The following is a 16,069-nucleotide window of genomic DNA, read 5'->3' on the forward strand; positions in this document are numbered from 1 at the left end:
TACTATAGCCATAGCGTTTAGGTTTAAAAACAAACATTACTGTTACCCTGGCATCTCATGTGAACACCTAATTATTTACAACATTTTGAGTGCGTCCAAACACTTGTTCACAAATCTGGATTATCTCTAATTATAGGAGTAATTTTTTATATTTTTTGACATCTCAATATAGATGAAGAAGAATTTTGAAGTCTGGGCTTTTACAGGGCTATTACGACCATTATAACAACCATTATTATGACATTACAACCATCAAAAGCTGGTTTAAGTGATCACTTTACACACGTGTAATATTCACCAATTCTGCCCATGATTGACAACCACACAACTCAAATTCTTGAAACTTTTATCTGTATTGTTCAAATTCGAAACATAGTGCTTGAATCACTAGAATTTCACTAGAGACATCTATGATGAGATGAAAGAAGCTTTTTATTGAGCAGAAACTCTTTCATTTGTATGTGAGGTCCGAATCCTGGATTATATAATCACATACACGAGAAACGCTAGAAAATGTCATTTTCATTTTATTATTTTGGCTTATAATTTGACCAGTTAATTTATTTACAACGTTTTGAGTGTCTCCAAATACTTACGCACATCTGGATTATCTCCAATTATAGAAGTTATTTATCACATTATTTTTTTTTCGTTCTCTATTTAGTTTAACAATATTGTAAATCCTATTAGTTTAACGACATCATGAAAGTGCTAAAACCAGTTAATGTATTGGAATTAAATTAAATTTAAGTAGATTAAATTACTAACATTTAATTTGATAATTAAAAAAAGAACTGTAGTGAAACCAAACTAAGTGGAATTTTCTTGTTTCTTTTAAAACCAAGGGTACATGCATTTTGTTTGTTGTGATTAATTCTACTTGAAAATTAATCTATTTCACAAGTGTGAAATTATCCAGAATAGGTACTTGCTTGAAGTTAGAAATGCTATGTAATAAAAAAATGTAGCTGCTAGTGTTATGTTATGATTCTAGTGAAACCAGTGCCTTCTAGACAACAGATACCATTCCGTGCTTCAACAATGGTAACTCTGTACCTTGTCCACTATTTGGGAAACATCGTTGTAACAGTGTTATGATATTATTTAGTTTTTATCAATTAAAATCATATATTGTATTATATCATGGGTAAACTGGCAAAAAAGTTAAATAAAATACTAGCAAAAACTCTAAAATCCCTGTTATTTAAAGCTTTTAGCTTGAATAAAATACCCACTATTAAACTTAAAGTTGAATTTACTTTTAAAACCACATATATATGACATTTCAAACTACTTAGTGTATTTTGCCCATTTATAGAACATTGAAAACTTCATAAAATGCATCATGACGTCGAAATTGCATATTTTTAAGATACTTATTTTGCCAATACACCCACGATATAATGTTTGTTGAGGGGAAAACCATTTTGGATATTAAATGACAAATGGTTGAAAAATTACTTAAATGTCATGTATTTTATATGTGGATAAAGTTATCCTAAAACCACAAAGATTTAAATTTAATTAAAAGACAATGTGATATGTGGATAAAAAAATTTTTTGCTCTTTGTATTTTTAATTTATATATCGCTCACTCCTTTTGAGAACGTCATAAATCAAAAAACTTGATTTTTCAGGAGAACGTTTTTAATGTTTAAAAATATAACACAATGTATTAAAAATAAATATTATGCCACTTATTGAACTTTTAACCGTGCAACAGATCATTTTAGGTAAAACCTGAAGGTTTTTTCTCCATTTGAAAAATATTTAGGATTTTTAAAAAAATTATTAAACAATACCTTTTATTAAAAATGCAAAAACAACATTTTCTACCATGTAGCGGGTAAATATAAAGTTAAAAATATGCCGATTTTGCTGGGATATAGAACTTTTTCTTGGCATTCCAAAAACATGCACAACTGAAAATTGACGATTTTTGATTTATGACGTTCTTGAAAGGAGTGAGTGATATTTGCATAATACATTCATTGTAATTTAATGTTTTTCGGCTGTTTAACACACACTGATAGTTATTACAATCCAGAATCAACGTAGAACAGCCATGATAAACTAGGAAATGTTTTGTTATTTTTATGATATTCAATTCTGCTAAAGAAAAGTGCTGCATGAAAATCTGTGCATTGAAAAATATTAAATTACCAATTACAGTTGAAGAAATGTTGCCAACCTGAGTCACGACTTGTATCTGATATAGAGGGCACTGTGTTAAATCTATCTTAATTTATATAAACCTATATCTACCTTTTGTTCTCGTTAAAGCCTTTGAATAATTATTTTAAGTAAGTACCTAGCAAGCTTGTATGAGTTTTATTGTTTATGCCGTGATGATGCCATAACATTTTCAAACATTTGCTTTGAGTTTCTTAGCCGAGAAGACTAGAGTGCACCCGCTCCCCCTCTCAACATAGTAAATACCTCATTTTAACATTCGAACATTTGTTTCTTTAGCTGGGTATCCTCTACGTTAGCGATCATATAGCGCTTTGCGCATCCGCAAATACTCCGATTCACTCCTCAGTGTGAACTTAAGTGGGCGTCTGAAGGTGGGTACCTACTTGAGAGAGAAAAAATGTACTGTATTCCCCGTGCGGATCGTTCTAGATGGAACACAGAGCAGTCCATGTTCACTCCCAAGTGGGTAGGTACCTACCTTGGCAAACATGTCTTGTGAAGTAAAGACAAGTGCTGCATACATTTTGTTGTATTATTTCAAAGAAGTTTTTTAAAAAAAAGGCATTTTTGCTTTGGACACCCTATTTCTGTAATAGGGATAAGAATATGCTACCACTAGACCAAACCTATGATAAACCAAAAACACGTTCCATGACCACTCCATTATGGATTATCTCACCAATAAGGAATATGTACTACACGTCAATATCTGCCGGCATCTTGAGCACACTACTTTTTTCTATGTTTGCTGTTGGATCCGATCGAGATGGATTACTGTTGATGAAGCGTGAACATTGATCCTATTTTTAGACGCATGGTTTCACGAATGTACATGGTGCAGGGTCCGTTTGTCACTACCCTTTAGTGTTGTCTATGGTGTTTCCCATCAGCTACGCAATTCGCGGCAATCCATTCATTGTTAATTTTTGGTCCTAAATCAGTCGCCAAAATCAGTCTGTCACTGTCATATGATGCCGTCGCGTTTTTTTCTCATTTTTTTTAACAATTCATTATAAATCAAGGTAAAGCAACCTTTCAGTTATGTCGCCAGTTTGACAATTTTCACTGTGTCCATAGTCGCCAGGTTGAAATTCTGAAAACACCAGCTGTTCAGCCCTATGCATTTGGTCACTACATGCCCAGAGCGCGTAAACGTATCCGCTGCATAATAGCGATGGCAGAGCGCTACTTATTTACGATCGTAGTGGATACTCAGTTTTCAAAGCGACAAAAATAATTGAACTAATCCACACTTCTCGCAAATCCATATTCGGTTAAACTAAGATGTTTTTCTATAAAATGAAGATAGGTTGTCTCGTCTGTGATTGTTTTGCATTTTTGTGTCGGCCATTTTGTGTTGAATTAAAATGGCAGCTCGCGTTTGGCAGGGTCTCTTTGGCGATACGTGCGCGCTTCCATGTCGCTCAGCGGGTACATGCCGCCCCTTTGCGACCCGACAGACGGCCATCTTCTATTGGACGGCGGTTACGTCAACAATCTGCCAGGTAAACCAATCATAAGCGATCTGCCAGCGCCGAAAACGTCAAACGAAAATTAAACAAACGCCGACCGTCTGCGCACTTGGTACGTTCTGGATGTTGTGAGATGTGCGTTTTATGTGACGTCTCGTGTTCGTTCACTGTTTACCTATATGATTCCTTTCCTCACGGCCCCGGGTATTGTATATAAGTAAACGGTTTGAGTAAAAGGTGCTTGCCCATTATAACATGCATCTCACACCATTCATACCTTCATTTTGAGGAGCAGTTTCACAATGTGAAATATCTACCAACATAGGTAAAATGTAAATCTTTGTACTTTATCATGTAACATTTGTGTGATTATTGCATAAGAATCTCTTGTACACATAGCAAACGACAGTCACGTTATAAACGTCTCTGCATATTAACTAATTAGTTGATAAATAAAACAAAAGGTTTCTTGAATGTTTTCCGCAGATACTTTGTGGCACATTTTATAAACTTTATAAAATTAATCAACGTTCTTTTAACCACTTTTTAAATACAATTTAACTTACCGGTTTTGACGAGAACCTATTCAAACAATAGGTATTTTCTCCGTGTTTTTACTGTGAACAATGTTATTGTAAATATATACAAACATATTGAATATTATTATTAAGATATGGGGCTTTGGAAGATGCACACTGATATTAGGCACACAATTTCTTTAATGATTGCATAAGCACTGTGTCTACTAAGCACAATAATTGTACAATTAATGTATCTTATGGGCACATGAATTATGTAATTATTTTACAACCCATGTCCATTAGACTCCATAGTTTTGCTACAGTTCAAAAACGAACTGAAAACCAACTAAAATTATAATAACCTGTGCTCAAAGTGACATAAGAACTGTGAAATGTGCATATTTATGTATATTCGCAGTTATTATGGCAGACAGAGTTATATATGGTTAGATATCGCTCTTTGTGAAACGCTCCTCAATTCCAAAAGGTTCCTACCCAAGGTAAGTAAAGAAATATATTTTATATTTACCCTACCTATTCCAGAAGTCATAGTGCTGGCAACACCTGATTTAGCTCCATTTTTCAATTGAAGCGTTCGCAATGATATTTGCAAATGTTTTCTTATATTGATTTATGGGCCAGTTTTGTCTTTTGGAAATTGTTTTTCGAGCCGGCAGTATTGTGTTGATCAGGTGAATTATGGAGGTATTGCCGAGCGTCCATGAGCATCGCAGGTATTTTCCCTCCAATTTGCGACCCATCAGACGGACACCTCCTGGTAGATGGGTGTTATGTAAACAACGTGCCAGGTAATCACCGTGTATTGAATTTATTATTAAACCGTAAGAAATCTTTTTCAACAAATATTGCTGTATTACTTAAAAATCAAAGCTGATATTCAAGGATTTCCTCAAGGTTCTTTATGCATTTCAATCTTCCTATCTTGTTTGTACTTTATCCTTCATTCACAATCAATAAGGCAGAGGGCCCTCCTGCATCATATAATGCAGTCTAAATATTCTATTTGTGATGAAATTTATGAGTACCTAGCTCTCTTAGACTCATCAGAAGATCACTTCTAAATGAAAAACGTACTTACTTGATCACAGATCACAGTTTATTAATTTTAAGTTAAAAAATAAAATATAAGCAAGGACTGGCTGCAAGTGTCTCAAGCAGTGGATGAAGGGAAGAGAATGATTGTAAGTGTGAGTGGGTTTTTATGGACTCTCCTGCGTTCCGTACGCAGGGCTAACAACCTGGAAGGTTTACCAGTGCAGGCAACCTGGTGGGTTTGCTTGTTAGTTTAGGTACCTACTCGTAACTGAGTGATGAGTCACCGCATCATTACCATAAGTTGTATAAAGACCAAGTCATCAGTTTTATGTTTCAATGTTAAATGTCAGTCCAGAGCAACGATACTCAACTTTTTTTTTCTTGGGGCCTCATGCATATATTTGTAAAGTTATGCTGGCGGCAATGCTATACTGGTATGATGAAATAAAACATATTTTTAAGAAAACATTTGAGATTTTAATAATTATAAAAGAAAACAAAATATTAATGATAAGAACTGTTTGTCAAAAATAACAATAATGACAAAAGTTCAACTCAAAAGTAACTTGTATCAAAGCGTTCCTAATGATAAATGTATTTAGGGCCTCACATAAAAGCTTACCTTGCCGCACGTGGCCCACGGGCCACAGGTTGAGTATGATTGGTCCAGAGTTATTTTACACGAGGCCGTTCCACTTAGGTCACTGTGATAAGAAAGTCCATTCACAAAATCTTGTCTCTGTCTTCATTATCTATCTTTTGTGGTCGCTTCTGTAGGAGACTGGTTTAATAAAATACATAATATCCTTTTTGTTACTTCCGATTCTATTTTTTTTTTATTATGGCCCGTTTAGCGGACATTATGCGCGCGTACGGAGCGCGCCACATACTGGCCATAGACGTGGGATCCCAGGACGACATGGACCTCACCAACTACGGCGATGACCTGTCTGGGTGGTGGCTGCTCTGGAAGAAATGGAACCCGTTTGTGACCCCTGTGAAGGTCCCAAACATACCGGATATTCAGAGCAGACTGGCCTACGTGTCCTGCGTGAAGCAACTTGAGGTCAGTCCTATAATTTCATATTTTTACTCCGCTATTATATCAAGTTGTGATGTACGTAATTTTAAAACTATGAATATTAATATAACAACATTGTCTCTGAATATGACCCACTTTTTTAACATTGTAAACACTGATTTTCAGGGTCTAGTTTTCTTTTAAATTAATTATCCGCAAAGCTTCTAAATTAGAGGCTTGTCTGCAGGTAGGATAGTAAAAATAGGAAGTTAAATGTGAAAAATACATCACAAATACCCAGACCAATTGAAAATAAACCTTTCTTGAATTTATTTTGCACTTGGCAGGAATCAAATCCGCGACACCAGTTTCACAGTCGAGGGTCTACCCAACTACGCCACGGCGCCTGTCTAACTACTGTTGTTTGATAATGCTCTAATAAGGCGAAACAATTATCACAAATTTTATTTATTTATTATTTTTAAAATAAAATATACTTAATTGACCTCAAAAATCAGTGTTTGATTTTAATACTAATAATATAAATTATAGAATTGTACAAATTAAACGCCAAATCAATAAATACAGTTTTTTAATTGTTACTTTTTTATTCATCCACACGCTGGAGACATAAGCGATCAAGAGTTTTACAACACCCATGTGTATTTACTGGATTACCTCAGTTGACGTTCCTCTTGTAAGGAAATGGGTTGAGCAACTCTTACGAAGTTATTTTTTACGTTTGCCACTTTCTTGCAAACATTGTCAACCTGCTTAGACAAAATAATATTATTATACATGATTATTTATGATAATACAGGAGGTGAAGACATCCGACTACTGCGAATATATCCGCCCCCCGATCGACAAGTACAAGACGCTGCAGTTTGGGTCGTTTGACGAAATCAAGGACGTGGGCTACCAGCACGGCAAGGGGTACTTCGAGGGGCAGAAGCGGCGCGGGGCGCTGCCTGTGCTGCGGCAGGACGGCGGCACGCACAGGGAGGCGCAGCACCACCACAACGCCAGCGAGTGAGTCCTATCTTCAACTGTCCAAATTTTTCGTACACCCTGGATCAGCTCGGGAATCCGTACACTGGATTCCCGAGGGATCATTGTTACAATATTATAGATTCTCATCCTTGAAATTGAGAAGGAAATATTTGGGAGAAGGAAATCTGTGTTTACGACCTGTTATCACCTTGTTTTAGTGATCGATTTATACTCCGTATAACATTCACCATTCTGCCCATGATAGAACATCCATGATACTGCCTTACAACCACTTTATTTGGAAGGGAAAGAGCTCTACAAAAATGTATATAGTAGCGATGTTGAAATCATTTTATATAATATTAAATCATATGTTAGGGTTCAAAATATAATTCTAATTATAATTTCAAAATCATCGCTATGTTTGGTATTTGGTCGAGAGCTATTTACCTATTATTACTGCACTTTCGTGACTGTATGGCATAATATGGATATTTAAATTTTTTAATAAAGAGAAATATTTGTGTTTTTATTATTTACACAAATATTTCAATTTCATACTACTTCTGTGAGGCTAAGCGGCTCATTATTTAAAATAGGTATCAAATTGTGGTAGAGTGGGTTCGAACCGAGAAACTCTGACTTAAGAATCCGCGACACTAACCACGGGACCACAACCCAACATTTGTTTTCGGCTGTCGTTTTTCTCTTTCGTAATCCGTAATCCTTCATTCAGGGTTCATGTTTCAAATGCTTTCTTGAGCGGAGATTTATTTTTATAATTTCCTAAATAATATTTTTTTTTTGTGTACAAAGGCATCGGTATTGTATAAAATGTAATTACTTTTAGTTTAATCAATTTAATGAACTTAAGAGTCTGCGACACTAACCACGGGACCACAACCCCATACCGATTTTATATTTATACTGTACAAGAAGTTTTATATAATGTATAGTTTAGTAAAAATTAATCTAGCAAGGTGTCATAAGATAAGTTTAAAAAAATAAACTTATTTTTTTCAAATTACCTTTTATTTTAATTAAAGAATTTGGTTTTAAAAATAATTTATAAAAAAAACACTAATGTACATTTTGTTCCAGATACACTTTCACAGACTTGGCCCAGATGGTGTGCAAGGTGGCCCCGGGTTCGCGCTCCGACGAGAGCTCCTCAGAATCCGAAGACGACGGGAGGGAAGTCCACTTTGAGGGATATGCCTCGGAGCCTAGCGCCGGTATACTGGACGTAAGTGTCACCTCAACTTTGTGGTTTTTGATCTCCTGATAATTCCTACTTTCCCGGTACTTTCTAGAATGCCTTAACTCATCTTTACTAAACATATCTTGCACACGGTTTATTTTATTATATTTTTTTAGTAAAATTATTTTATGAGACTGCTATTTTCCATAGTTTATGTATTCCAAATAAGCTCACATTTTCCAATAGATGAATATATATTGTTTTGTATTTCTTGTTGGGCTTTCATTATACGAGTTATTATTATTATTACTTTTTATTCCTTTAAATAAATTAATAAATTTTAGCCCGTCATTTGTACCTAATACAAAAACAAACGAAAAAACTAACAGGTGCCGGTCATTTTAATTTTCGTTACTACATTTCAAGCAATTGCATTATGTGTTTTAATAATGACTAATGAAAATAATTTATTTAAATATAAAAATAAAACATAACAAAATACATGACAACTTTTTTACTAATGTAAACATGACTATTTTTGAGAACTACAGATGTATATTTTTAGAACTACAGATGAGAACTACATCAATAGTTGAAAATGCAAACTGTATAGAACTAGCCGTATTTACAAATAAACTTAAAAAAATGGTATTGTGACACGTGTTTTGATGCATTCCGCATCATTTTAAAACACCGAATGATGCAGAATGCAGTGAAACATGTGTCACAGTAGATTTTAAGAAATAGTGGTATTTACTAAGTAAAACATTAATTAAAAATGGATAGATTTTACCACAAAGTGACTGCCGAATCAAGTAATGAAACTTTAAAAAATGGTCTTATACAAGTGTTTTATTTTTATATTTAAATCATCACGTTATTACACAAATTTAATACCAAATCAATAAATAAAAATAAATAATTGTGTTGTTTAATTGATTAATTCATTATAATAATTTCAAATTTGATTAATTACTAATGATACCATGTACCAGCCCTAATGTATAGAAATGAAGCATGGGGTTGGCTTAAGAATGATGAAAGTAAACTGAATGGAGTTGAAAAGTTAAAATCATACTTTATTTACTAAAAAACTGAAAACTGAAATCAGGTTTCGGCCAATTTTTTTTACCCTGCATTGAAAAATGCTGTGAATTGAAACTGCGGGATGTGCAAACATCAAGTGACGTAAGATGTATATCATAACGAAATGTGTCTTACACTAATTATTATTTTTATGTTGGTATTGATCATCGCTGATCATGAATGGCGCTGTGACGTAGTTGAGTAGATGCTCGGCTGCGAAACTGGCATCGCGGGTTTGATTCCCACCAATTACAAAATTAATTTAAAAAATATTTGCTTTTTAATTGGTCTGGGTGTTTGTGATGTATTTGCACATTTACCTTCTTATCCTATCTGCAGACAAAGCTCTAAAAGTAGAGGCTTTGCGGGTTATTATCTTTTTTAAAGATTTTTTTATCAATATAATAGATGAGATGAATGAGATGAATGAAGGAGTCCGCCTCCGTAGTGTAATGGTCAGTACGCTCGGCTATCATTCTAGAGGTCCCGGGTTTGATTCCCAGGGGGGATCAAATAAATATAAGTATTTTTTTCACTGTTATATTTATTAAATATGTAGCGGTCAACAGGCCAGTCAACCCTACTGATAATAGAGCGAATTCTCAGAATGCAATCACTGCAACTCGCAGTACAAACGAGTCACCGACCGGGAACAATAAGGTGCATACGTCCCATTGCATTTTGTTGTGACTAGCGTTTCAAAGACAAAGGAACAATGGGTTCCCAAACGATATAAAAGAGGAACAACCCCGGACTCGCTCTCTCACTCCTCCGCCGGGAATCCGCCAAGTAACACCGTCGCCGTCACGAGACCGCCGCATCAAGACCTCGCTACGATCTCCAGTCCCACCGTCACGAGACCGCCGCATCAAGACCTCGCTACGACCTCCAGTCCATCACCCTCGTCAGCATCAAGGAACTACTCCAGTCAGCCCGACCGTACATCTACGCCACCGCTACGCCGTACCGTCTCGTGTAACATTTATGGTTAAATAAATATCTATTCAACACGACCGTCTTCTTCCTCGTTACCACATCCCCAAAGTGGTGACCCCGACGTGATCACGTCGGGGTCACCACTTTGGGGAAGTGGTAACCCCGACGACTACAGAACACACGCAACCTTCCGAAAAACCGACATAATGATGCCAGCACAGGGAGCCAAAACAGCAGCAACATCAGCATCCGGATCCGGCGAAATCGCACATGTGGCAGTACGACTGCCCCCCTTCTGCGCAGACGACCCCGAGATCTGGTTTTTAATTGCAGAGCGGAACTTCGAAGCGGCGGGGGTGACGACAGAAGCAACGAAGTACCGGCACATCATCACAGCGTTGGACCCGAGGTACGCGGCCGAGGTACGGGACGTACTACTCAACCCACCGGAGACGGACCCGTACACACACCTCAAAAGAGAACTGGTTCGCCGATTGACAACCACCCAGGAGCAGAAGATACGGCGGCTCCTGGAGCAAGAAGAGATCGGCGACAGGAAACCAACTCAGTTCCTAAGACACCTCCGCAACCTAGCAGGTGCAGTCGTCCCCGATACCGTCCTGAGGACACTATGGATGGGCCGCCTACCACAGACAATGCAGGTGGTCCTGGCGACCCAAATGGAGGTGGGCCTCGATAAAGTGGCGGAGCTAGCCGACGTCATCGCCGACGCCACCAGCCGACCGGTCATTGCGGAGGTACCAGCGCGGGATAGCATCACGGGATACATCGACGAACGTATCCAACGGCTGGAGCAGTTACTACGAAGGGACTTCCAGGAGATGCACGTATCGGCCGTCGAGAGGCACGACGCCCGGAGGGAGCGACAGTACGATAGCCGCTCCAGAGACCGCACTCCGGGGAGATACGCCCGGTTCGACAACCGCCCACGGAGCCAGTCTCGAACGCGCTCTCAAAGCAGGGGGAGTGAAGCTTACGACGATGGGATGTGCTGGTACCATCGCCGATTCGGAGCGCACGCCCAAAAGTGCCGGGCCCCCTGCAATTTCCAGGCGGGAAATGGCCAGGGAAAACACTGATGGCGGCCAGCAGTCCTAACCCAACCTCCAGCCGCCTTTTCATCACAGACAGACAAACGCAAACACAATTCTTAGTCGACACAGGGGCCGACTTGTGCGTCTATCCCCGAAACAAGATCCGAGGCCGTCACGACAAGAAAGCGTACGAATTGTCGGCGGCAAACGGCACCACAATTGCAACGTACGGAAGCATTACCTTGACACTCAACGTTGGACTTCGGCGAGACTTCACCTGGAGGTTCGTAATTGCAGACGTCTCAAGACCAATCATTGGCGTCGATTTTCTAGCCCACTTCGGACTATTAGTCGACGTCAAAAATCAACGTTTGATCGACCAGGTGACTCACATGTCAATTCCCGGACGCAGAAGCGTCGGGGAAATCAGCTCGATAAAAACAGTGACCGGCACGTCACCGTATCATAACCTGCTTCAGCGATTCCCTGACCTCACACGACCAGACGGAATCATGAAGGAATCACGACATGCGACTGTCCACCACATCCGGACCACTCCAGGACCTCCAGTCGCCGAACGTCCTAGACGCCTGGCACCAGACAAATTTAGGACAGCAAAAAAAGAATTCGAGAATATGGTTCGTTTGGGCATCGCCAGACCATCGGAAAGCTGCTGGTCATCCCCCCTACATCTTGTGCCCAAATCAGACGACCAATGGCGACCTTGCGGCGATTACCGAAGCCTAAACGCTAGGACAATCCCGGATAGATATCCTGTCCGTCACATACAGGACTTCGCACAATCGCTCCGAGGTAGGAAGATTTTCTCCACAATCGACCTAGTTCGGGCGTACAACCAAATCCCCGTAGCCACGGAAGACATCCCGAAGACAGCCATCACGACCCCGTTTGGCCTCTTTGAATTCCCATTCATGTCTTTTGGCCTACGAAACGCCGCACAAACCTTTCAGCGCTTCATCGACGAAGTATTACAAGGTTTAGATTTCTGCTACGCGTATATCGACGACATACTGGTAGCATCCTCAACAAAAGAAGAGCACGACAAACACCTGAATATATTGTTTACCAGACTCCAAGAATACGGAGTAGTAATCAATACGGCCAAGTGCCACTTCGGAAAACAGAGCGTCAAGTTCCTCGGCTATCTCGTGTCCGAAAAAGGCACGAGACCCCTTCCAGAAAAAGTCGAGGCAATCCGAAAATATAGTCGACCCGAAACAGTTAAAGAGCCACGACGATTTTTAGGCACGATAAATTTTTACAGAAGATTCGTGCCTAAAGCTGCAGAAACCCAAGCGCCTTTAAATACGCTATTAGAAGGCAACGTGAAAGGTAGGCACCCCGTCGCGTGGACCCCCGAGACGATAAAAGCATTCGAGGAATGCAAAGAGGGCCTAGCACAAGCGACGTTGCTCGCGCATCCGGAAAGCGACGTGCAATTGGCCATCGTCAGTGACGCATCCGACACGACTGCAGGAGCGGCATTACAGCAACTGATCAATGGAGAATGGGAACCCTTGGCATTCTTCTCGAAAAAATTCACTCCAGCGGAACGCAAGTACGGAGCCTACGATCGAGAGCTTCTAGCTATCTATTTGGCGGTAAAATACTTCCGACACATGGTAGAAGCCAGGACCTTCACTATATTCACGGACCAAAAACCGATCACATACGCATTTCAGCAGAAGGCAGATAAGTGCTCCCCGCGACAGTTTCGCCACCTCGATTTCATTAGTCAATTCTCTACAGATATCCGACACGTAGCGGGCAAAGACAATGTTGTAGCCGACGCATTATCCCGAATCGAAAGTGTAGAAAAACCGATTGATTATACAATTCTCGCAGCCGACCAGAAGACCGATGAAGAGATTAAAGAATTCCTAAACGAAGGATCAGTACTCCAACTAAAAAAAGTACAGATCCCTGGCACCGACACGGAAGTATATTGCGAAATCACAACCAATACTGCCAGACCGTTTGTTACGAAACCCTTCCGAAAAGCAGCCTTCAACGCGGTACATAACTTATCGCACCCGGGCATTAAAGCGACCGCCAAACTCATAACACAAAGTTATGTATGGCCATCCATCAAAGCCGACTGTAGGGAATGGGCGCGTAACTGCATACAGTGCCAACGAAACAAGGTAACCCGACACGTCTCGGCTCCATTAGGGACATTCCCGATGACGTCATCCAGATTCGAGCACGTCCATGTAAATATCATAATTATGCCGACATCAGAAGGATGTCGATATTGCCTCACGTGCGTAGATCGTTTCACCAGATGGCCCGAAGCTTTTCCTATCAGAAACCAAGAAGCGCAAACAGTAGCTCGAGCATTCTACGAAGGGTGGATCACCCGGTTCGGGACACCCCTCCGAGTCACCACAGACCAGGGAAAACAGTTCGTGTCGAACCTGTTCAGAGAACTAAATAATTTGGCAGGATCAACACAAATAAATACGACTGCGTACCATCCACAAGCGAACGGGATGGTAGAGAGACTTCACCGCCAACTGAAAGCAGCCATTAAGTGCCACCAGAACGACCGGTGGACGGAAACCCTCCCGACAGTATTAATGGGCATCCGATCAGCCTGGCGAGAAGATCTCGGATGCACCTCAGCAGAAATGGTATACGGTGAATCACTCCGACTACCCGGCGAATTTTTGAACACACAACTCCAGGGCGAAAACGACACCTACAGCTTTCTAGGCCACCTAAGGAAACAACTGAAAGACCTGCAGCCGGTAGAAGGGACTCACCACGGGGTAAAAACGACTTTCGTCTTTAAAGATCTCCCCTCAAGCACCCACGTGTTCCTACGAGATGACACCGTAGGGGGTCCTCTAAAATCTCCATACAGCGGCCCGCACGAAGTGGTGAAACATGGAGAAAAGACATTCACTATACGAGTGAGGGGCAAAGAGCGGACAGTAACTATCGACCGCCTAAAACCAGCATACACAATGAGTGAACCAACGTTAAACACAACGAGAGTCTCTGCATCAAACCAAAACGTCGCGAATAAAACACCATCAACAAATATAAACACTAAAACAAGGACAGGACGCATTGTCAGATTTCCAAGGAAATATGAACCGTAAGCGAAACAAATTGCGAAACTCCAACAAAATACAATCACAATTAAAAACAAGCATTATTGCAATTGTACGACGAAATGTGCATCCGAAGCAAACTCAGAAACAGCTCATGACTGAAATCCGATTCCAGAAATTATGATGAAACAACAGGAGCGATAACAAAATTTACGAGTCAGCTGATGGTAGAACAATAGGCCATAAAAGGCGAAGTCGACACCGCACGCGACAAAATAAAAGTTGAATGACATCTAGTACTACGATCAGCAGTTTCATTCACAATAATCGAGCAAGCACACAATATAAGTACGTTAGATATACGACTAATCGTATAAACATCGTATGATAGTATGACGCATAATTTCGCTGACAGGGGATCTTTTCGGCAATAAATAACCACGATAAACGACGAACGACATTCAGTTCTAATAGTTGTTTGGACGAGAAGCAAGCAAAATGGGAAAAACGTACAGCAAAGAGGAAGTTATAATCGCCCAGACAGCGACGGGAAACGTCCAGACGGAGACGAACCCTCACCAGATCGAGTGGGCCACCTTCATACTTGTGACGATTGCCGTGGCCTGCGCTTTGATATTTGTGATCTGGAAGTGGTGCAGTAGATATCACGGAAAGAAAGCCCTGGGAGAGTTCCGCACATCACAGGCAGTAACGACACCCCAGATATAACGAATCGTGAAAACTTTTTCACTGGGGCCGGGGTATGTAGCGGTCAACAGGCCAGTCAACCCTACTGATAATAGAGCGAATTCTCAGAATGCAATCACTGCAACTCGCAGTACAAACGAGTCACCGACCGGGAACAATAAGGTGCATACGTCCCATTGCATTTTGTTGTGACTAGCGTTTCAAAGACAAAGGAACAATGGGTTCCCAAACGATATAAAAGAGGAACAACCCCGGACTCGCTCTCTCACTCCTCCGCCGGGAATCCGCCAAGTAACACCGTCGCCGTCACGAGACCGCCGCATCAAGACCTCGCTACGATCTCCAGTCCCACCGTCACGAGACCGCCGCATCAAGACCTCGCTACGACCTCCAGTCCATCACCCTCGTCAGCATCAAGGAACTACTCCAGTCAGCCCGACCGTACATCTACGCCACCGCTACGCCGTACCGTCTCGTGTAACATTTATGGTTAAATAAATATCTATTCAACACGACCGTCTTCTTCCTCGTTACCACATCCCCAAAAATATTACCCTGGACTGGTACCTGAAGCGGAGAGCTGATCACCTTTCCTTCATATGTTTACATTACGCTGCGTTTATATGATGCAGTACCCTATGCACCATTGGGGTGCGGATAAGGGTTTGAATAAAAGAAATGAATGAATGAGTTAGAGTGTAGAGTTGCTTGTGTAAAACTAAGATTAACATTTTGTTGAACATT

General features: G+C 40.3%; 2 protein-coding genes across 5 annotated transcripts in view; both read left to right on the forward strand.

The window, feature by feature from the left end:
* Nucleotides 1–16,069, forward strand: part of sws (patatin like phospholipase domain containing sws) — a 73,076-nt gene that overhangs the window by 54,463 nt on the left and 2,544 nt on the right. For 2 of the 4 annotated variants that reach the window (XM_088271752.1, XM_088271751.1), the window contains 4 exons: nt 4,882–4,998; nt 6,100–6,311; nt 7,087–7,298; nt 8,361–8,505. In XM_088271752.1, coding sequence (XP_088127878.1) covers nt 4,882–4,998; nt 6,100–6,311; nt 7,087–7,298; nt 8,361–8,505 — 686 coding nt within the window. Of the gene's footprint in view, nt 1–3,584; nt 3,702–4,881; nt 4,999–6,099; nt 6,312–7,086; nt 7,299–8,360; nt 8,506–16,069 lie in introns of all 4 variants that reach the window. The other 2 variants (XM_088271750.1, XM_088271753.1) reach the window with 2 other exon arrangements.
* LOC148302335 (uncharacterized) lies at nt 10,117–11,718 on the forward strand. Its single transcript, XM_088271774.1, has one exon. It carries the CDS (start codon nt 10,689–10,691, stop codon nt 11,580–11,582), a length of 894 nt encoding a protein of 297 aa, XP_088127900.1. The 5' UTR covers nt 10,117–10,688; the 3' UTR covers nt 11,583–11,718.

This window comes from Brachycentrus maculatus, unplaced genomic scaffold (genome assembly GCF_059751285.1).
Source record: "Brachycentrus maculatus isolate JH-2025_06_01 unplaced genomic scaffold, ASM5975128v1 h1tg000459l, whole genome shotgun sequence".
NCBI classification, from domain to species: domain Eukaryota; kingdom Metazoa; phylum Arthropoda; class Insecta; order Trichoptera; family Brachycentridae; genus Brachycentrus; species Brachycentrus maculatus.

Coding starts and splice junctions, on each gene's coding strand:
- LOC148302335 (XM_088271774.1), top strand. CDS start 10,689: ATGATGCCAGCACAGGGAGCCAAAACAGCAGCAACATCAGCATCCGGA.